Source organism: Salvelinus fontinalis, chromosome 5, assembly GCF_029448725.1.
Source record: "Salvelinus fontinalis isolate EN_2023a chromosome 5, ASM2944872v1, whole genome shotgun sequence".
NCBI lineage: Eukaryota > Metazoa > Chordata > Actinopteri > Salmoniformes > Salmonidae > Salvelinus > Salvelinus fontinalis.
The window spans coordinates 22450010-22472250 of record NC_074669.1 but is presented as its reverse complement, the minus strand read 5'-3'; the positions used below and the strand labels follow the sequence as shown (position 1 = coordinate 22472250).

The window sequence follows — 22241 nt, the reverse complement described above, 5'->3', positions numbered from 1 at the left end:
GACCCTCTGGCTCCTTGAAGGAGAGAAGCCAATGCAGGGCGGAGTGATCCGTCCGGACCACAAACGGCAGGCCCCCCAGGTAGTACTTGAAATGGCGTACTGCTGCCACGACAGCCAAAAGCTCTCTCCTTGTCACGCAGTAGCGTTTTTCAGCCTTATCAAAAGTCCTGCTGTAATAAGCTACTACGTGTTCCCCATCAGGACCCCGCTGAGCCAGCACAGCCCCCAACCCCTCATTGCTTGCGTCGGTGTCCAGGATGAACGGACGGTTCGGGTCTGGTGAGGCCAGGACAGGGGCCTCCATCAGGGCCCGTTTGAGGGCCTCAAACGCCCGCTGGTGCTCTTCGGTCCACTGAAAAACAGTGTCCTCCTTGAGTAGCTGGTTCAAAGGAGCCGCTACCCCCGCAAACCCCTTCACAAACCTACGATAGTAGGATGCCAGTCCCCGGAAGCTCTTAACCTCTTTTTTTCCCCCTGGAACTGGCCACCCCCTCACAGCCTCTACTTTGTCTGGCATCGTGCTGATGCCCTCACCACCCAGCTGATGCCCCAGGAACGCCACCTCCCTTTGCATGAAATGGCACTTTCCCGGATGTAATTTTAGCCCCGCCCCCGAGATCCTCTCCAACACTCGCCTAATTGCCCCCAGTGCCCCCTCAAACGATGTGCCGTGCACCAATATGTCGTCTAGGTACACAACACACTCGTCTCTCGGAACCCCCGCCAGCACTCTGTCCATGAGCCTCTCAAAGGTGGCAGGAGCATTACAGAGCCCGAAGCACAGCACCTTGAACTGCCAATGGCCCCTATCTGTGGAGAAGGCCGTTTTTTCACGTGCCCCTGGCGAGAGGGGCACCTGCCAGTAGCCACTGCGCAGATCAAGGGAGGAGAACCACGAGGACCCTCTCACGTGGTCTAGCGACTCATCAATCCTCGGTAGGGGATAAGAGTCTTTAGTGGTGACAGAATTTAGGCCCCTGTAGTCAACACAAAACCTAAGTTTACCCCCTTTCTTAGGCACCATGACGACCGGCGCGGACCATGGGCTATCTGATGGCTCAATGAAATCAGCCCGCAACATGTCAACAATAGCTGTGTCTGCTGCTTCCCTCCTGGCAAGGGGAATACGACGGGGCCGAATTTTAATGGGTCGGGCGTCCCCAGTATCTATTTCGTGCTGAACTAGGTGCGTTTGTCCTACCTCATCTTCCCCCCAAGCGAAGCTATCTTTAAAGTCCAACAGCAGCTGCTTTAACTGTCTCTGTTGTCCCTCATCCAGACCCTGACAGTTCTTCAGCCACACAGCCTCGACGGCGTCGATAGCTTCCTCCTTCCCCCCGTCGGGCTGATGGGTTGAAGGGGCCAGTGTGTTTTGGGCTACTGGGCTGCCTGTGCTTGCACCATGATGGGGAGTGAAGGCCGTCGCCGCCGGAGACAGCTGCTGGGATGGCACAACGACCAAGGGAGCAGCCGGGATGACCGGTGGAGTTTCTGCAAGCTTGGAGGAAGACGGAGGAACAGCCCTGCCCCCTGCTGGCCCTCCCGAAGGCGACATTCCCACTGTGGGCCCCCCCGACAGCCTCAAAGTACCTGACGCTAAGTCCAACTGAGCCCCACAGTTTTTCAAAAAGTCCATTCCCAGTATACAGGGGTCCTGCACCGCTGCTACCCACACCGGACACCCCACAGTTCTCCCCCCCACAGTCACAGATAGCTGACACTTCCCTAACATGGGGGCTAGCTCCCCCGTGACAGTCCGTAGCTGGACATGGGTCGGCTCCACCCGCACCCCAACAGGTAGTATGTCTGGTCTCACCAGGGTTACTGTAGAGCCCGTGTCGACCAGGGCCAAACATTCCACCCCCTCTACCTTGACGACGACATTGCAGAAGTCCCCAACGGTGGTACGTCCCACCACAACTACCGGACTAGGAAACACGGCGGCAGCTACACCCTGGGGGAGCAGGACCCCACCCTCTTGTCTGCGCTGCTGGGTACCTCCTTTGCTTACAGTGGGTTCAGGGGCGGGGGGGTGGGCCCGCGCTGCCCCCTGCGCGAGAACCCGTTGTCGTTTCCCTGGTGACGGGGGAATCTGCCACACTCCCGCTGAATGTGGCCAGGTTGGCCACAACCCCAGCAGACAATAGGAGTTGAGCTGACACTGCGACGTTGCCTGGAGCCCCTCTCCATGACAAGCGAAGCAGTCTTGACCAGCCCGCCCAACTCGTCAACCCACTCTGGCTTTGTGACCCCTGGCACCCCAGCCACCGCTGCTCTCACCTCTGGTTGACTGGTGACTTCCACTCTCACTCCCTCACCCCAGATCAGCTCCCTCTTCCTGGCTATCTCCACTGCAGCCTGCAGAGATGGTGGGTCCGCCATCTGAACATGCTTACCCAGTTCGGTGGAAGAGAGCGCTCTAATAAAACTGTCCCGTGCCAGCTCGTCTTGCACCCCAATCGGCATAGTTGCATAAGCCCGCCTGGTCAGGCTCAGAATACCACTTGCCAACGCCTTTAATGATTCCCCCTGAAGTCTCTTTTTGTTACACAGTTCAATACGCAGCATGTTGGGCTGCGCGTCGCTGCCGAAACGGCCCCCCAATGCCTCCACTAGCGCACCGTAGTCGCCCCTATCGCCCGGGGCTAGCGTTAGCAGGCATTCCGACGCCTCCTCCGCCAGGCTCAGGGCAGTCAGCTGTAACGCTTTCGTCTCGTCAGACCACCTCCCGGCTCTAGCCAACAACTCGAATTGAGTGAAAAAAACTTCCCATTTACCTTGTCCATTGAACTTTGGTAGTTTAGCCGCTACCGTGGCTAATGGCAATAGGTCGCCGCCATCTCTGTTTACCTTAGCAGGCCCAGCCATTTCCGCACCCGGTGACGTCGATATCCCCGTCGCCGTGACGTCAGCTCTCGAGCGATGCGAAGGAAAACCCGCCAGTTCTGCCATCTTGCTGACTGACAATTTAACTCCCGCCATGTGGCTCTCCAGCTTCCCTACGGCAGTCGCCGCCTGACCCTCCCGACCGGGTACCCCCGAGCCCACAACGGACACTTTGTCCGACTCTTCCTTAATTTTCCGCCTCGCCCCAAGCGACATGACCGTAGATGCGAGTCACGCTAAAGCCAACCCGGCCTATACTGAACAGCTAACTCGCCTAGTCACGATCCCGTAGTTCGAAAGCACTTCTGACACCAATGTAATGACCCGGCTGGGTCATAAAGGGAAAAGAGACGGACTCTAGGTGTGCAGGTCAGAACACAGGTTTATTCATAAACTGGGCTATTGTTCCGGCCACAACCCACGCCGCTAAATGCCGAACGTACACAATGTTACCCTGTCGGGTCAAGAGTCACTCTCATAGGAACAGATCAAGGCACGAACAGAAGAGACAGAACAATGAGACAGTGATCCCTATTTATGCATTTCCAAATCCCGCGGTATTACCCATCATACCCCCCCAACCTTTCCATCTGTCCTGACATATTCAACCCCTGCTAGTAGCCATGAGAACCATAACACACCCACAAACACAGAACACAATACCGGGTCGTTACAATATTTTATATTTGAGATTCTTCAAAGTAGCCACCCTTTGCCTTGATGACAGCTGTGCACACTCCAAAAAAGTAAGTGTCTGTCCTATATCTTAGAGATATAAGAAAGTTCAGGAAACATTTATTATTATATGTACACACTTTATGATCAACAGCATAAATCAAATTGCCACTAGAATTGACCAATTCATAAAAATAAAATACTCAATTCTTAGTGTCTACCATGCAAAACGGTTATCAAACCAAAGTGTTCACTTTTCTTAATTCATTCCACTAATTTACATTGGTTCAATATCGTTCATCGCAAACTAAAGGCACACAGGGACATAGTCATAACACGTAGAATCAAAGTCGACCGATGGTCGTTGTTTTGTAATATGGAACTACTGTACAGTGGATTATATGTGCAGGAGGGAATGTTGTTATTGTTACACCAGTTTTATTGACACGTCATTTTTGTGCTACGTCTGACGGAAGCGTATTTGACAAACAGTTTGATTCTCTCCGCACCTTTTGGGGCTTTTTGTTCATAAGAAAACATGTCCAACTCGGTAATTTCAGTTATTTCTCGATTCCTGGAAGAATACACGACCAAAACATCGAATAAATTGAAAGTGGTCGACGCGTACCTTTTCTACATCTTGCTAACCGGTGCATTGCAGTTTCTGTACTGCTTGCTGGTTGGCACCTTCCCATTCAACAGCTTCTTGGCCGGGTTCATATCATGTGTTGGTGCCTTCATCCTGGGAGGTAATTGACACACTTCACGGTCAATTTATTTGCATAATCTTGTGACATTCAGCAGTATTATACGTCACTGAAATATAAAGATAATCAATGGTAGCAACCATCATTGCTAATTAATCGATCTTCTCTGTGGTCCATCCCTGCCTACAGTCTGCCTGCGTATCCAGATTAATCCAGATAACAAAGGAGACTTCCTGTCCATCTCCCAGGAGAGGGCCTTTGCAGATTTCTTATTAGCCCACACTGTCTTGCACCTCGTGGTTATTAATTTCATTGGTTGAGAAAACCAATGATTTGGATCTTCAGAACAGGTGTGAACAGTACACACACACACACACACCATCAATGTTTTTAATTGTTATTTGTCATTATGTTACTAACATGATTCATGTTTATTTCATTTCACAGATGAACAACTGACATGACCAAAATGCACCTGTCACCTCAAGACAACATTCATACAATTAGATTTACCCTGGCTGGAAGTGCAGGGACAGCTCAATAATGACAGTAATGGCCTATATGTTCTACAAATTCCTGTCATTTGTGTTTCTGAAATAATTATTTTGTACTGTTTGTATGATTGTTGCAATCCACTTGAGATTGAAATAAATGAAACAGAATTCTGTTGAAAAGCTACTGAGTTGTGATTTAATGAAATGTCTTTCCTTGCCAGTATTTTCTTAGGAGACATCATTCCATTGCTACCACTGGAGAAGACTCCACATTTTGGACTTATTGTAATAAAGCTACTTGCATTGTAGGGCAATAGCTTTGACCTAATGATTATCTTTAGACTTGTAGTTTTCAAATATTAAAGGTAGAGGCATACTCTAAATTCAAGGATGCTTTTTTTCTCTGTAAACTTGTCCCCAGGTTATTGTGCACAGCCCAATGGGATATCAACTATCTATCCAAAGTTGACCTTGTGCTGTGCTCATAACCAAGTGGGAATGTGGTAATTATCAGTTGTGAAGTCGTAAATACGAGTTGGATGCATTCACGTGCTTTGAACTTGTTGAGAGATGCCGATTGGCTGATGGCAAACAAGCCATCAGCCAATCAGTCAATTATAAACTTAAAGTACAGCTATCATGCTCGCAAACAAATTATAGTGTTAAAAATACATATTAACTCTTTATATGGGAATTGGCCTTAATGTATAGGGCTAAATTGAAATGTTTCTTACAGAAGAAATATGAAAAGCATATGCATAACCATGGTAGTGATTGATAAGGCACAGTTTGGAGATTATGGGAAAATGATTAGACCAAAGGTGTGTACACTGAATCCAAACATTACACTGTTGATTTTACGTGTATTCTACTGTAGTTAACGCCACATTTGTTGATTACAAAATCTGAAAATACTCTGGATACATTCAGTAACATGATAAGATGATTCCTGGAAAAAGTGGGGTAGGTGCAACAAAACAATTACAAGGGTTTGAGTGAGAGGACTAACTGGTGTCTCCAAGTGGCCACACACCACTCCAAAGAGTGCATAATTCCTAAGCAATTTCAATGCACTTTTATGACTCAAAGAAGAGTCCTCAACTATGCACCTGAAATTTCAAGACAACATTCATATAATTTGATTGTGCCCCTGTAATTTACCCTGACTGGAAGTGCAGGGACAGTTCAATAATGACAGTAATGACCTAAGCCCCAGGTAGCCTAGTGGTTAGAGCGTTAATAATAACCAAAAGGTTGCTAGATCGAATCCCCGAGCTGACGAGGTAAAGATCTGTCGTTCTGCCCCTGAACAAGGCAGTTTAACCCTAGGTTGTCATTGTAAATAAGAATTTGTTCTTAACTGACTTGCCTAGTTAAATAAAAGATATTGCCAAGTTAGAAAATATATTACATTGTTAGGCTTTCACAAGGCAAGTCAGAGAAACAGATTGTAATTTTGGTGCGCATAGAAAGGAATCATGATTGCGTGTGCCGTGGCAAATTTTCTTCACTTTAAACAAACAGGCTAATTCTGTTCAGAACAACCCAGGGTATGACGACATGTCATCTTGTAACTTGTACATCAAACATAGTTGTCATAAACGTTGACACTGTATATGACATGAGTGTTGGAGATGTGAAGTGCACATTTGAACTCACTGGTGTTTGGTTTGCTAGTATGTCATCAAAGCGTTATTTATTATAGGCTAATCCTAAACGTGTCATCTTCTAAAATATATGGTGCAACTCAATAATAGAACCCACACACAAAAAAATATTTAAACATGCAAAAATTGTTTAAAAAAAACAAGTTGGCCATTACCACTTTAAGAATAATGCATTTTTTAGGCCTTACCAATGCATTGATATTCAAATTGTTATTACATTCTAAAATATGTGAGAATAATGTAGATTTGCTTGACTAAATAAATTGTATGCAATCATGGCAATTTTTCTGTAGCCAATGTGACCATTGCTGCTTTTATTTTTACATTTAACTAGGCAAGTCAGTTAAGAATAAATTCTTATTTATAATGACAGCCTACACTAGCCAAACTCGGACGATGCTTGGTCAATTGTGCACCGCCCTATGGTACTCCCAATCACGGCCGGTTGTGATACAGCCTGGATTCTAACCAGGGTGTCTGTAGTGAGATGCAGTGCCTTAGACCGCTTAGCAAATCGGGAGCCCAGAGAAAGCGATCAAAAACCAGACATTTCAAGCACCAAATTGAGTAAATGTCAGATTTTCAAGGTAGGCCTATTCCAGTACTTGAAATTCTGAGCTCCAAATCCAAGTTCAAGTGGGCTACTTCAAGCCACTTGTATTGTTGTGACAGATCAATGTGTACGATGGAAACCAACATGTATTTGTCATGTTATTTAATGACCAGATCATATTGTGAAGATGCCCACTAGGCTATGTATACTAAACAAAAATATAAACGCCCCATGGAACAATTTCAAAGATTTTACTGAGTTACAGTTCATATTTGGAAATCAGTCAATTAAAAGAAAGAAATTAAGCCTTAATCTATGGATTTCACGACTGGGAATAAATATATGCATCTGTTGGTCACATATACTTTAAAAAAAGGTAGGGGCATGGAACAGAAAAACATTCAGTATCTGGTGTGAACACCATTTGCATCATGCAGCGCGACACATCTCCTTTGCATAGAGTTGATCAGGCTTTTGATTGTGGTCTGTGGAATGTTGTCCCACTCCTCTCCAGTGGCTGTGCGAAGTTGCTGGATATTGGCGGGAACTCGAACACTGTCGTACACGTCGATCCAGTGCATCCCAAACAATGTTCAATGGGTGACGTGTGGTGAGTATGCAAGCTATAGAAGAACTGGGACATTTTCAGCTTCCAGCAATTGTGTACAGATCCTTGCGACATGGGGCCATGCATTATCATGCTGAAACATAAGGTGATGGCGGTGGATGAATGGCATGACAATGGTCCTCAGGATCTCATCACGGTATCTCTGTGCATTCAAATTGCCATTTATAAAATGCAATTGTGTTTGCTGTCCGTAGCTTATGCCTGCCCATACCCTAACTCGGCCATCACCATGGGGCACACTGTTCACAACGTTGACATCAGCAAACCCCTATCTCACATGACTGCATATATGTGGTCTGCGGTTGTAAGGCTGGTTGGACGTACTGCCAAATTCTCAAAAATTACGTTATGGTAGACAAATAAACATGACATTATCTGGCAACAGCTCTGGTGGACATTTCTGCAGTCAGCATGCCAATTGCACGCTCCCTCAAAACTTGAGACATCTGTGGCAGTGTGTTGTGTGACAAAACTGCAAATTTCAGAGTGGTCTTTTATTTTCCCCAACACAAGGTGCTACTGTGTAATGATCATGCTGTTTAATCAGCTTCTTGAAAGGCCACACCTGTCATATGGATGGATTATCTTGGCAAAGGAAAAATGCTCACTAACAGGGATGTCAACAAATGTGTGCACAAAATTTGAGAGAAATAAGATTTTTGTGCATATGGAACATTTATGGGATATTTCATTTCAGCTCAAGAAACATGGGACCAACACTTTACATGTTGCGTTTATATTTTTGTTCAGTGTATATATAATGTAATAAAATACCCCCTATAAGTATGTTCTTCTTCGTACATTGGTCTGTAGTTAAATCATTCGACGGGCCTTTTCGTTCTATGACAAATGTAGGGCAGTAGGATTCACTTTCATGTATGCACAGCACTTGGCAGTAAAATAGGAAAGTATTTTCAAACTCGGTGGTATTTGGTCTTCTCGAGTTTCCGTATGTAAATAATAAACTTTTCATCAAAGAGGAAGAGGCAAAGTGAGAGGTTTCACACTCGCCAACGTCTGTCCAAAAATAAGCACGATGCGTTTCTATGGGCTTATTTTGGATCTAAGCTTGTCGCCTTCCTTCACGACTTTCGGACAACCAACTCCCATTGTTAGGGCGGAGACATGAGCATCTCGTCATTATATACAGATATCTGTTTTACCCTGCTTTCCCCGGCCATGTCTAGATGGGATACAGATTTTGTCAAACTGACGTACATATTTTTGCATTTTATCTAACCCCAACTAATTTCCTAACCTTAATCTAATGACCCTAACGTGCTACTTTAATTCTCATAACCTGCTGCGTAAATTCCCCTAAACTCTACTACAAAAATTCCATTTGACAAAAGCTGTATCCCTTCTAGACATAACCGCTTTTACCCGACCCTCACAGACCATTCTGAAAAGCGTCCATGTAGCTAGCTACAGACAGGTAAATACATTTTCTGCATATATATTTTTCTAAACATATGAGCTTTATAATATCGCCATTTGATACGTTGGGTGTGTAGCTAACATTAACTATAAAAGCCATCTAGAACTAATTATCTACACTAGCTAGCTACGTTAACGTTAGCTAACGTTATAGTTAGTTTAGGGCAATTCCACGTACACTTAACATTTTAATTGAATTAATATCCTCAAAATCAATAAATCAAAGTACGTTTTTGGGCTCATTCAGTAGTTTTTACTTGAATGTAGTATCCTGTTGAATTTAAAAATAATTTAAATTGCTTAAACATGCATTAAATGATACTGTTGCTGCTTCCTGTTGTCATGGCTTTATGATATGGCCGAGTAACTGTTTTTTAAATTCATAATCAATATGCTGAAACAAGTCGTGATATTTTTAAGACCAATATATAAGTTATTCGAAAACACGTTTTCAGATTACTTGTGTTTTTCTGAATTTGTATTTTAGAAACTGCATACGCACCAATGTTTACCAAATGGTCACTCAATTCTGGAATTGATTAGCTTGTTCTACTGTATAATTAATAGCGCGCACAAATTAATCACTCACGATATTGAAATTAATGGAACTGGGACAATAACAGCAGCGACATGTACCGTTTGCGCTCTTCTAACAGACAACCCTCAATGAACTTGTGTATACTATATACACTACATGTGGACACCCCTTCAAATTAATGGATTTGGCTATTTCAGCTGTTGCTAGTTGTATAAAATCGAGCACACAGCCATGCAATCTCCATCGACAAACATTGGCTGCAGAATGGCCCTCCTGAAGAGCTCAGTGACTTTCAATGTGGCACCGTCATAGGATGCCACCTTTTCAACAAGTCAGTATATCACATTTCTGCCCTGCTAGATCTACCCGGGCAACTGTAAGTGCTGTGGAAACGTCTAAGAGCAACAACGGCTCAGCCGTGTAGTGGTAGGACACAAGCTCAGAACGGGACTGCCGAGTGCTGAAGTGTGTAGTGCATAAAAATCGTCTGTCCTCGTTTGCAACACTCACTACCGAGTTCCAAACTGCCCCTGGAAGCAATGTCAGCAAAATAACTGTTCATCAGGAGCTTCATGAAATGGGTTTGCATGGCCGAGTAGCCGCACAGAAGCATAAGATCACCATGCGCAATGCCAAGCGTCGGCTGTAGTGGTGTAAAGCTTGCCACCATTGGACTTTGGAGCAGTGGAAATGCGTTCTCTGGAGTGATAAATCACGCTTCACCATCTGGCAGTCTGACGGACAAATCTGGGTTTGGTGAATGCCAGAAGAACGCTACCTGCCCCAATGCCTAGTGCTAACTGTAAAGTTTGGTGGAGGAGGAATAATGTTTTGGGGGCTGTTTTTCATGGTTTGGGCTAGACCCCGTTGGATCCAGTAAAGGGAAATCTTAACGCTACAGTAAACAATGAAATTCTAGAATGTTCTGTGTTTCCAACTTTGTGGCAACAGTTAGTTTTCCTGTTTCAGCATGACAATGCCCCCCGTGCAAAAGCGATCTCCGTACAGAAATGGTTTGTCGAGGTCAGTGTGGAAGAACATGACTGGCCTGCACAGAGCCCTGACCACAACCCAATCGAATGCCTTTGGGATGAATTGGAATGCCAACCGCGAGCCAGGCCTGACGCCCAACATCAATGCCCGACCTCACTAATGCTCTTGTGGCTGAATGGAAGCAAGTTCCCAAAGCAATGTTCTAACATCTATTGGAAAGCCTTCCCAGAAGAGTGGAGGCTGTTATAGCAGCAAAGGGGGGACCAACTCCATATTAATCCGCATGATTTTGGAATAAGATAATTGAGGATCAGGTGTCCACATTCTTGTAGTGTATGTCTGTCTATAGATGGCAACCAGTCATAGCCAGGAGCCACGTTTCCATTCACACTTTTTATGTGAGTAAACTCATACCATATAAAAAATCACAACAGCTGTGAAGGAAACTGGTAGTTTCGGTTCAGTTTTACAAACGCAGACAAATAATTGGTTTGTTTGACATGTTGGGATCGTTTTGTGTTGGTAAAATTAATTATGCAGAAATATTGATATAACCATGTCAAAGTAAATTTGGAGTCATGTGGTGATATGGTGTGAGGTCCTCCCACTATGACTAGTGAAACCATGCAGTTTATTATGATACAGATTAATTAAATTATTAACTTCACAGGGTGGTGAAAGTGCTTGGTGATCTTGATGCTTCTTTCCAATAAGTATAGAGGTTCTTATTCTGGTGACATGATGATTGATGCTTGGCTGCAGTTTGACAAATACAAATATTCTCGCTCTTATCCAAAATAATCTAATGTAGACTAAGACTAGCCTACCTGCACTGTATCTGTGAGTTGTTGGCTAGAGTAGGCACATTTGCTATTTAATGCAACAGTTTTTGTGACAAAACTATCGGTAGAGTTGAAAATGCGATGGAAAAACATTGAACTTGAGGTTTCTATTCAGTAAATGAAAATGTACACATTTTGTGACGTTTATCCGCATGTCTGTTTGGTGAAAACATCCCACTGGTGGGAAAATGTGCATAATTTCTTTTGAATATTCGCATGAAAATCTGTCACCAATTGGATGGAAACAAAGCTGCTAACCACGTTTCCATCCATAGGTTTTATGCGAGTAAAGTCATACTATATATACAGTTGAAGTTGGAAGTTTACATACACCTTGCAAAAATTATAGCCAACCCTGTTGTTATTTAGAAACCCAAATAATTTTTGAGAAGTTGATAAATAGCTTCAACTGTGTATATACATACATACATACATACACAAAGCCAACCCTGTTGTTATTTAGAAACCCAAATAATTTTTGAGAAGTTGATAAATAGCTTATATACATACATACATACATACATACATACATACATACATACATACATACATACATACACAGTTGAAGCTATTTATCAACTTCTCAAAAATTATTTGGGTTTCTAAATAACATCAGGGTTGGCTTTCATTTGAATGCTAGTCTATCCCTCAAATCCATGAATTCATGTGAGGCCGGAGATGGTAGGAGCACCCAATGTTTTTCTAGCCACGAGGTCAGAAAAAGACAGCTGCGTTCTAAGCAATGATTTATATATACATTTCCAGTCAAAAGTTTGGACACGACCACTCATTCAAGAGTTTTTCTATATTTGTACTATTTTCTACATTGTAGAATAATAGTGAAGACATCAAAACTATGAAATAACACATGGTGAATAATGTAGTAACCAAAAAGTGTTAAGCAAATCAAAATCTATTTTATATTTGAGATTCTTCAAAGTAGCCACCCTTTGCCTTGATGACAGCTTTTCACTCTTGGCATTCTCTCAACCAGCTTCACCTGGATTGCTTTTCCAACAGTCTTGAAGGATTTCCCACATATGCTGAGAAATTGTTGGCTGCTTTTCCTTCACTCTGCGGTCCAACTCATCCCAAACCATCAAAATTTGGTTGAGGTCTGGTAATTGTGGAGGCCAGGTCATCTAATGCAGCACTCCATCACTCTCCTTATTTGTCTTATAGCCCTTACACAGCCTGGCAGTGTGTTTGGTCATTGTCCTTTTTAAAAACAAATGATAGTCCCACTAAGCACAAACCAGATGGGATGGTGTATCGCTGCAGAATGCTGTGGTAGCCATGCTGGTTAAGTGTGCCTTGAATTCTAAATAAATCACTGACAGTGTCACCAGCAAAGCACCATCACACCTCCTTTTCCATGCTTCACGGTGGGAACCACACATGCAGAGATCATCCGTTCACCTACTCTGCGTCTCACAAAGACATCGCAATTGGAACCAAAAATCACAAATTTGAACTCATCCGACCAAAGGACAGATTTCCACCGGTCTAATGTCCATTGCTTGTGTCTTGGCCCAAGCAAGTCTCTTCTTATGATTGGTGTCCTTTTAGTAGTGGTTTCTTTGCAGCAATTCGACCATGAAGGCCTGATTCAGGCAGTCTCCTCTGAACAGTTGATGTTGAAATGTGTCTGTTACTTGAACTCTGTGAAGCATTTATTTGGGCTGCAATTTCTGAGGCTGGTAACTCTAATGAACTTATCCTCTGCAGCAGAGGTAACTCTGGGTCTTCCTTTCCTTTGGCGGTCCTCATGAGAGCCAGTTTCATCATAGCGCGTGATAGTTTTTCCGACTGCACTTGAAGAAACTTACAAAGTTCTTGACATTTTCCGAATCGACTGATCTTCCTGTCTTAAAGTAATGATGGACTGTTGTTTCTTTTTGCTTATTTGAGCTGTTCTTGCCATAATATTGACTTGGCCTTTTACCAAATAGGGCTATCTTCTGTATACCACCCCTACCTTGTCACAACACAACTGATTGGCGCAAACACATTAAAAGAAGGAAATATGTTCAACAAAATTAACTTTTAACAAGACACACCTGTTAATTTAAATGCATTCCAGGTAACTGCCTCATGAAGCTGGTTGAGAGAATGCCAAGAGTGTGCAAAGCTGTCATCAAGGCAAAGGGTGGCTACTTTGAAGAATCTCAAATATAAAATATATTTTGATTTAACACTTTTTTTTGGTTACTACATGATTCCACGTGTTATTTCATAGTTTTGATGTCTTCACTATTATTCATTTTATTCACACTGCCCTTGACTTTGAATGAGGAATCAACTCTTTTGCCAGTTCACTCAACCTATTTGGTGGGCCGAGTCCTCTTTGCATTCACAATGCTATGTATAGCTTTGAAGATTTTACAAAAACACATTGACTTAAACTTAACTTGCAATTCATTTGTTTTGTTTGATGTACGTTTCAAGTGAAAAATCTGAGTCTCATCATCATTCCGTTACTATGGAATTGCCCTTTAGCTAACATCAACATTGGTGCCGTTGTTGCCTTTTATTTTGGCTTTGTTGTTAAGCCTTTTGATCTAACTCAACATTTGGGTGGTTTATTTTGTTATTGACAGGTCACGAGTCTGATCATCATCTGCTGAAAAATTGGATCCAATGGAACAATATGTGAGATATGGAAACATTGGTCAGTCAGAAGAGCTTTTTGTAGGTTGAGCCAAATTTGATCCATTCTTCAAAATGAGAAACAATTGAATTATACAATATCTAAAATAATCAGCTACATGTTTTGTTGATATATGGTTTATTCTAACACCAAACGTGGTCTGTTCTAGGATCAATCATTGCATTGGAGTGAGGTTAAAGAGGAGGCTGAAGAATGTCAGATTTCAGCTGTGCCATTAGGAGTTGAAACGTCACAGGTTTTTAAAAAAGAGGACACCGATGGACAAGATCCTTCCTTTGAAACAGTTTCAGACGTCCATGGAGTCGCAGAACAAGAGCGTGGACCTAAAGGCAAGGTAAGTAGCTCCTCAACACTGTGCAAGCACCGTTGCAAAGCCAGGAGTTATACCCTATAAAAGTCCCGCCTGCTTCCTGGTGCAAGTCTCATACTGTTTTTGAACTGTTTTTGAAGCTTTTATCACCAAATACATGAAAATGGCGTCAATCAAATGTGTTTATAAAGCCTTTTTTACATTAGCCGATGTATAGATATACATACAATTATATTTGTAAATTAATTTACCTTTACCCAATGCCTTTTATGAAGGTTTTCAATTACTGAAGAAAGAATGCAAGGCATCAGAAGTAAAATAATCCAGGAATACGAATATAATTGTACATGCATGTATATCTTTAATGCTTGGAGTCTCATCATCATTCCGTTACTATGGATTTGCCCTTTAGCTAACATCAACATTTCATGAATTTTATGATATAAGCTTGATACTGAATAAATGATGTTTTCTCTGTGCAAGGTGCTGCCTTCACCAGTCCCAGTCAAAGAGGAGTCTGAAGAATGCTCCCTTCTGCCAGTAGATGAAGAGGAGGTTACCTTAATTACAGTGAAGGAAGAAGAGAATGAAGATGGGTTGAAGTCAGAAGATGAGAATATTGTGAAAGTGTCAGTGCCTTGGGAGCCGTTGGAAACATCACCATCATACTCGGATACAGATGATACAGAGGACAGTGAGATGGAAGGTGATAATGTGCAGGTGAGTTTAAGCATTTAATAACAGTGAAATAAACACTTTGAGATGTTTTGTATGGTCAAACTGAAAGTTTTTTTGTTCCACTAGTTGTTCTGAACATTCTTTACCCTACCTATTATAAGCTGTGGACACCAAACCACAAAACTAACCTTCGACCTTCATGTTTTCTGACACTATGTGACTGCATTTGGAGTGTGCTACTGACATACAAGAAGTAGGCTATAGGTGTAGCGAAAATGTCTAAACTTAAACCAGATCTGAACTCGAGAACCAACTTCTCTCATTGAAAACAGCATATGTGACATCGAGATTAGTCAGGAACATTTATTCCATTGCCAAAATTGCCAAAAAATTGCCAGTAGGTACATTTTGGTCATAAAGTCAGTATCTTCCAATACTGAGTTTTGTGAGATTTGAGTACAAGAGTTCGTCATGACTTACTTGAGGGTTGGGTTTTGATTTCAACAATGCTCACTAACATGGGATAAAGAGCTGCGGTGATTGCGCTCTATCCAATTGCACGGCAGAGCACACAGACTCTAGCTATTTTGTCATTAACTTGTCCTGTTGAAATTTAGAAAGTTCACATAGAAAATTCCATTGAACTGTCTTGTGTCGATTAAAAACAGCTGGACATAATGAAATCACATCAACAACAAAAAAATTAAGTTTTGCAAAAGCCTAGTGTCGAATAAAAATGAAGCGGTTAAAGTGTTTCCATTATCCATTTAGGCAAAGAAATTGTCGACAGCCTGTGTGCCCTCCCACCTATCTGTTTCATGTCTCAGGTTGCGAGCAAAAGCCAGAATGGATAGAATGTGAGAATTTACTCATATTTGCCATATTCTAATAATTCTCATGAGCCAACGTATCACTACGGTCTGTTCCATGGTGAGACTTGCACTCCTGTAGATCTGAAATGATACTTGGATGGTGGAACATGCATTAAGCAAACAAGAAAACAAAGTTGAAGCAATTTAGGCATTCATGAAAGTCAAGGCAATCTTTATCCTGCAATGAAGCATTGTTTTTATAGTTGAAATATACATATACAGTTGAAATCGGAAGTTTACATACACTTAGGTTGGAGTCATTAAAACTTGTTTTGCAACCACTCCACAAATTTCTTGTTAACAAACTATAGTTTTGGCAAGTCGGTTAGGACATCTACTTTGTGCATGACACAAGTAATTTTTCCAACAATTGTTTACAGACAGATTATTTCACTTATAATTCCCTGTATCACAATTCCAGTGGGTCAGAAGTTTACATACACTAAGTTGACTGTGCCTTTAAACAGCTTGGAAAATTCCAGAAAATTATGTCATGCATTTAAAAGCTTCTGATAGGGTAATTGACATAATTTGAGTCAATTGGAGGTGTACCTGTGGATGTATTTCAAGGCATACCTTCCAACTCAGCGCGCTTTGCTTGACATCATGGGAAAATCAAAAGACATCAGCCAAGACCTCAGAAAAAAATTGTAGACCTCCACAAGTCTGGTTCATCCTTGGGAGCAATATCCAAATGCCTGAAGGTACCACGTTCATCTGTACAAACAATACTATGGACCCATGCAGCCGTCATACCGCTCAGGAAGGAGACGCGTTCTGTCTCCTAGAGATGAACGTACTTTGGTGCGAAAAGTGCAAATCAATCCCAGAACAGCAGCAAAGGACCTTGTGATGATGCTGGAGGAAACGGGTACAAAAGTATTTATATTCACAGTAAAACGAGTCCTATATCGACACAACCTGAAAGGCCACTCGGCAAGGAAGAAGCTACTGCTTCAAAACCGCCATTAAAAAGCCAGACTACGGTTTGCAACTGCACATGGGGACAAAGATTGTACTTTTTGGAGAAATGTCCTCTGGTCTGATGAAACAAAAATAGAACTGTTTGGCCATAACGACCATCGTTATGTTTGGAGGAAAAAGGAGAGAGGCTTGCAAGCCGAAGAACACCATCCCAACCGTGAAGCACGGGGGTGGCAGCATCATGTTGTGGGGGTGCTTTGCTGCAGGAGGAACTGGTGCACTTCACAAAATAGATGGCATCATGAGGAAAGGGAAAATTATGTAGATATATTGAAGCAACATCTCAAGACATCAGTCAGGAAGTTAAAGCTTGGTCCAAATGGACAATGACCCCAAGCATACTTCCAAAGTTGTGGCAAAATGGCTTAACAAAGTCAAGGTATTGGAGTGGACATCGCAAACCCCTGACCTCAATCCCATAGAAAAGTTGTGGGCAGAACTGAAAAAGTGTGTGTGAGCAAGGAGGCTTACAAACCTGACTCTGTTACACCAGCTCTGTCAGGAGGAATGGGCCAAAATTCACCCAACTTATTGAGGGAAGGTTGTGGAAGGCTACCTGAAACGTTTGACCCAAGATAAACAATTTAAAAGCAATGCTTCCAAATACTAATTGAGTGTATGTAAACCTCTGACCCCCTGGGAATGTGATGAAATAAAAAAAAGCTGAAATAAATAATTCTCTACTATTGTTCTCACATTATTAAAAACAAGTGGTGGTCTTAATTGACCTACGACAGGTCATTTTTACTAGGATTAAATGTCAGGAATTTTGAAAAACTCAGCTTAAATGTATTTGGCTAAGGTGTATGTAAACTTCAACTGTAGAAAGGAGTAGGAATTTAGATTTAAATGTGGAGTGGAGCTTTATAGTTATGTCAAGTGATGACATCACGTGCACCATCAAAACTATTCAGCAAGCGTTTATTCGGAAAAACACTGTTTCCATCATTTGTTGCGATAAAGAAAATTCACCCCTGTCAAATGGAGAAATGTCGCTCTTTAGAGCTTTTTTTTGCTGCAACATTTCTTTTGTCAAATTAACCTGGTTCAATAGAAACCTGCCTAGTGAGACAGACCTGTCCAGCAGCGCAGCAGATTGGCTGGGAATTTGTTTTCATAAGGCAACACGTAGCGCGTTTTTCTACTTAAGATATACTGCACCAAACACCTTAGCTAGATGTAAAATTGGGCCACTAAAACCTCCTCGGTAAAAATTGATTCCAGATTTCTTGAGTTATCTTAGATTCATTCTGACTGTTTTGAGGAAGTGGTACTAGCTTTGTTCCTATGGTGTCTCATGGGGGACAAACATCAGTAACCGCCACCTTGAACCACACCCCCAAGACTGAGATTTTGTTTTTCTTCATGAGCAACAGAAAAACGTGGAATCGGTCCGTTCAGTCGCTTGTTAAGCCTATAGCTTCATAATAAAGTTAAGATTTCACAAACACAAAGCATAGCTTTCTTGAGCAGATACTAGCCTGAGTGCTGGGGCTAGTTAGTATTTAGCCAATTGTTGAAGTTAACTGACTTTCGGACTCAACTGAATTCACCCTCATCTCTGCTTCAAAGGACTGTGAAAACGATGAGCATGACGTTTCAGTAGGATTGAAGATTGAAGATTGCAGCAGGACATCATTGGATCAAGGGACTGCACCAGGTACAGATGAGAAAGCGAATAATGTTGATATTAGTGTGTAACATAAGTGGGGTGGATTTATGATTGCATTACATTAGCTCATTAGCTACGGCTCTTTAATGAAATAGAACTAATTTTTTTTTTTTTTTTTCTCTTTCCTTTAGTTGACTCTAAAGGTGTGTCCTCCTTCTATCCATGCCCCCAATGTGCGCTCGGCTTCACCATAGAGCGCTTTTTCCATGGGCACCTCAAGAGGGACCACCCTGAAGAGTACATTGCAATGTTGAAGTCTGGGAAAATCGTAGCAAAAAAAGAAAACAGTGTACAGCTGACCCCAGCCACCTGCCCGCAATGTGGCAAAAGCTTCTACAATAAATATGTCATGCAAACGCATCAGAGGACTCACACAGGGGAGAAACCCTATCATTGTGTAGACTGTGGGAAGAGCTATGTCTGCGCTGAATCACTTAAAACACACAGAAGGACTCACACTGGGGAGAGACCATATAAATGCTTTGAGTGTGGGAAAGGATTTGGAGAACGATCCCAACGGATTAGACATGAAATGATCCACACAGGAAGACCATATAAATGCTCTCAGTGTGACAAATGTTTTTGCTTTTCCAGAGACTTTAAGAGACATCAGTTGACACACAAGAAGACCCACACTGGACATAGACCCTATAATGTCCACAGGTGTAAGAAGTCCTCTGGCCAGCTAGAAGCTCTCAAAGCACACCAGAAAACACACAAAGGAGAAAAGCCTTTTCAATGCTCTGTGTGACAATTGTTTTGGATTTTTCAGAGACCATACCATACATCAGTTGACACATACAGGGGAGAAATCGTTCACACAGCACCTAATGTCCTATAAACACCAGCCTGAGAGGCTTGAAGAAAGTCACAATATCATCTGCTACAGAATTGCAAAGTGTCACAGATGTGTGTCCTCGACTCAGTCTGGTGTCAAACTTTAACCATAACATTCAACACTGGCAGACATTTGATATTGGTAGTTAAACAGGTCAAAAGTATGAACATCTTTACTTAGTTCCAACAGATAATTGTAGACTAATAAGGGAAATGTCTTCCCACACATACAATCATGCTTATTACATACCAATTAATATAATCAGTAAATCAAATACTGGAAAATAATTTATCAATTAATTTTCCCTTTACAGTCCCCCTTTGGTCAAACAGACATAAAACATACGTGTCGCGCCCTATGACCACAGATGCCTTAATGCATATAGATTACTACACATTTCAGTGTGTAGACCCCCACAATCAACCTGCCATTTAAACAACAACAACATTGTTTGCAATCCCAAATCAATTACAGGCAGGCTTCTTCCAATTGTTTACAGTTCAGACTCACAACAGCACAAATTAAATGTATGACTATTAGAGATGGGATTTGATGATGATGTCCCGATGTCAATGTCCAGGAGATTGTATTTAACCAACCAGACAAGCTTTCACCACCATCACCTGCTGCACATTCTGCCTCGTCAGATTCTCCCACACACCAGTAGCATGATAGAAGTTTCGATAAGATCTCCCCATGCCTGCTCCACGTGCTTAGTCTCAGGACACATGCATCGATAGCTCAGATGCTGTACACAGGTTGCTTCACTCAGGCTAGTAGTTGAGAGACAGGGCAGTTGTGGATGTGGTTTTTCAGCTGGTTAGGGAGGCTGGGGTCTTGCACTGATCTGGTCAAATTAATCGGATGCATATAGGTACCCTCTGGGGGCTGTATGGCCATCACCTCGAAAAAATGAAAAGGTTAATTAGACCATTACAAATACATATTACCATAAGTACATTCTTGACACAATAATCTTTAACAAGATACACATGATTAGTCATCAACACGTGTCTCCGTTCTTGATGAAACACAGGCATAGTTATACTCTGTCTCACAACAACATTATCTACCATTCCTACTGGAACTGTCAGATCACCCATTGATTTTATTTTTTCCCCTGGTTTTGAACGAGGTTAAACCCCTTTTCATTAGATATGTAGATATGGTTCTGTGTGGCTCAGTCGGTAGAGCATGGCGCTTGCAAAGCCAGGGTTGTGGGTTTGTTTCACACTGGGAACCGCTACGAAAAAATATGAAAATGTATGCACTCAGCACTGTACGTCACTCTGGATAAGCGCATCTGCTAGATGACTAAAATGTGAATGTAAATGTAATATCATATTTGTATATCTCCTTCAGGATAAACAAATACAGCATATATTACATTTTAAGTACACAGTGCTGAGCTGTCTGTATATTTTTTATTTTACTTTTATTTTAACAGGCAGGTCAATTAAGATCAATTTCTTATTTATAATGATATCCTTTTTACCAAACAAAAAGTCATATTAGTTATAATTTCTATTTCATTTGTCCACCTAAAAGTAAAACATTCCGTACTCCAGGATTATCCAATAAGTGTCTCAAATTACACATACTCCTATTTTCATTTACTCTAACCCGGAGCCCCAAGTAGTCTCAGGACACATGCATCGATAGCTCAGATGCCCAACAGGTTTTTAAAAAATGAAACACTTTTGTTCACAGGGAGGACAGCACCCTTTACTTTGTCATTATTGGAAGGCATAGTTTGTATTTTAGTCTAAAGTTTTACTGTAGATATGTGTTACCAATCTCCGTTGGATATTCTTTATTTGCTATATTATAAATGTCTTATTTTTTGATTCATATGTAACTATAAAATACATCAGCCATATATCAATGTTCAACTAATTAAAAACATAACTATCAAGTTGTAAGGAACTACTCCTTACAGCTTTTCAAAACCAATCACAGTCATGCAATTTGTCAGGCAGCTCAAGGGCTTCAATACTCTTGTCTTTTTGAGTGGAATTTTTATTTATTTATTGTCCTGTCAGAGAAATTTCACATATCAACACGGCTGCCTTCTCAGCCTAATCTTATATTTCGACCTAAAGCTCCAGCCATCCGCACGGCTGGCCCTTCACAAACCACCATCTTTTCTCCATGTTTTTGTAACTTTGTTCTACCATGACAAAAGAAGCAGACATCTAATATTGGAGGGTGAAAGGCAATTCACAAATATAGAACCATAGTTCCGAAAGTAGACCAGTGGCAACCCATCATTCAGTGCATGTGGGGTAGAGCCTACCTGTTTAGCAAAAAATAAATACGATTATATATTTTTTTTTTGTTGTTGCCGGTTTTGCATGTTATTTTGGCATTAATACGTGTCACATATCAGTTCGCAAACAATGTAAAAGAACAACATTGAGTTAATAAAGCCGCGTACAAACATGGTCTCTTTTTTGCTTTCTTGAGTAAGGCAGCTCCAAAATGCAGGTGTTTCAGCCCAGCTCAGTGCTTTCGGTGGTGGTGGGGCAGCCAGCGGAAAATAATGTTGGTAATGTTCTCTACTTGTGCTGTGATTGGCTCAGTGTTCTGTCACTCATGGGGACACTACGTCACCACAAAATCTACAGGGAGAGCTCGGAAATTCAAGCCCCTTGGGTTCTGCCATAGATTTACATTAGAAGTACCCATCCAAGAAGTTTGGCCACAGATAAAATGACGTCAAATCACGTTATATCAACCGAAGCTTTGATTGGATTGATCATGTCAACATCATACTTTCAAAATCTTAGCTAGCAA

The 22241-nt window shown here is 41.9% G+C and overlaps 2 protein-coding genes across 4 annotated transcripts; both read left to right on the top strand.

Annotated features, from left to right (window-relative positions):
- The first annotated feature begins 3989 nt into the window (after nucleotides 1-3989).
- Nucleotides 3990-4946, top strand: LOC129855314 (dolichyl-diphosphooligosaccharide--protein glycosyltransferase subunit DAD1-like). Its single transcript, XM_055922845.1, has 3 exons — nucleotides 3990-4310; nucleotides 4458-4618; nucleotides 4716-4946. Exons 1-2 carry the CDS (start codon nucleotides 4100-4102, stop codon nucleotides 4586-4588), a joined length of 342 nt encoding a protein of 113 aa, XP_055778820.1. The 5' UTR covers nucleotides 3990-4099; the 3' UTR covers nucleotides 4589-4618; nucleotides 4716-4946.
- Nucleotides 4947-8590: 3644 nt separating this feature from the next.
- LOC129855313 (zinc finger protein 774-like) lies at nucleotides 8591-21890 on the top strand. 3 transcript variants are annotated; one of them, XM_055922844.1, is made up of 6 exons: nucleotides 8591-9045; nucleotides 14021-14072; nucleotides 14240-14425; nucleotides 14885-15121; nucleotides 18508-18595; nucleotides 18739-21890. In XM_055922844.1, exons 2-6 carry the CDS (start codon nucleotides 14061-14063, stop codon nucleotides 19356-19358), a joined length of 1143 nt encoding a protein of 380 aa, XP_055778819.1. In that variant the 5' UTR covers nucleotides 8591-9045; nucleotides 14021-14060; the 3' UTR covers nucleotides 19359-21890. The 3 variants fall into 3 exon arrangements, with proteins under 3 accessions (XP_055778819.1, XP_055778818.1, XP_055778817.1); XM_055922843.1 differs by having other exon boundaries at nucleotides 14021-14091; XM_055922842.1 differs by having other exon boundaries at nucleotides 14021-14111.
- The last annotated feature ends 351 nt before the right edge of the window (nucleotides 21891-22241 follow it).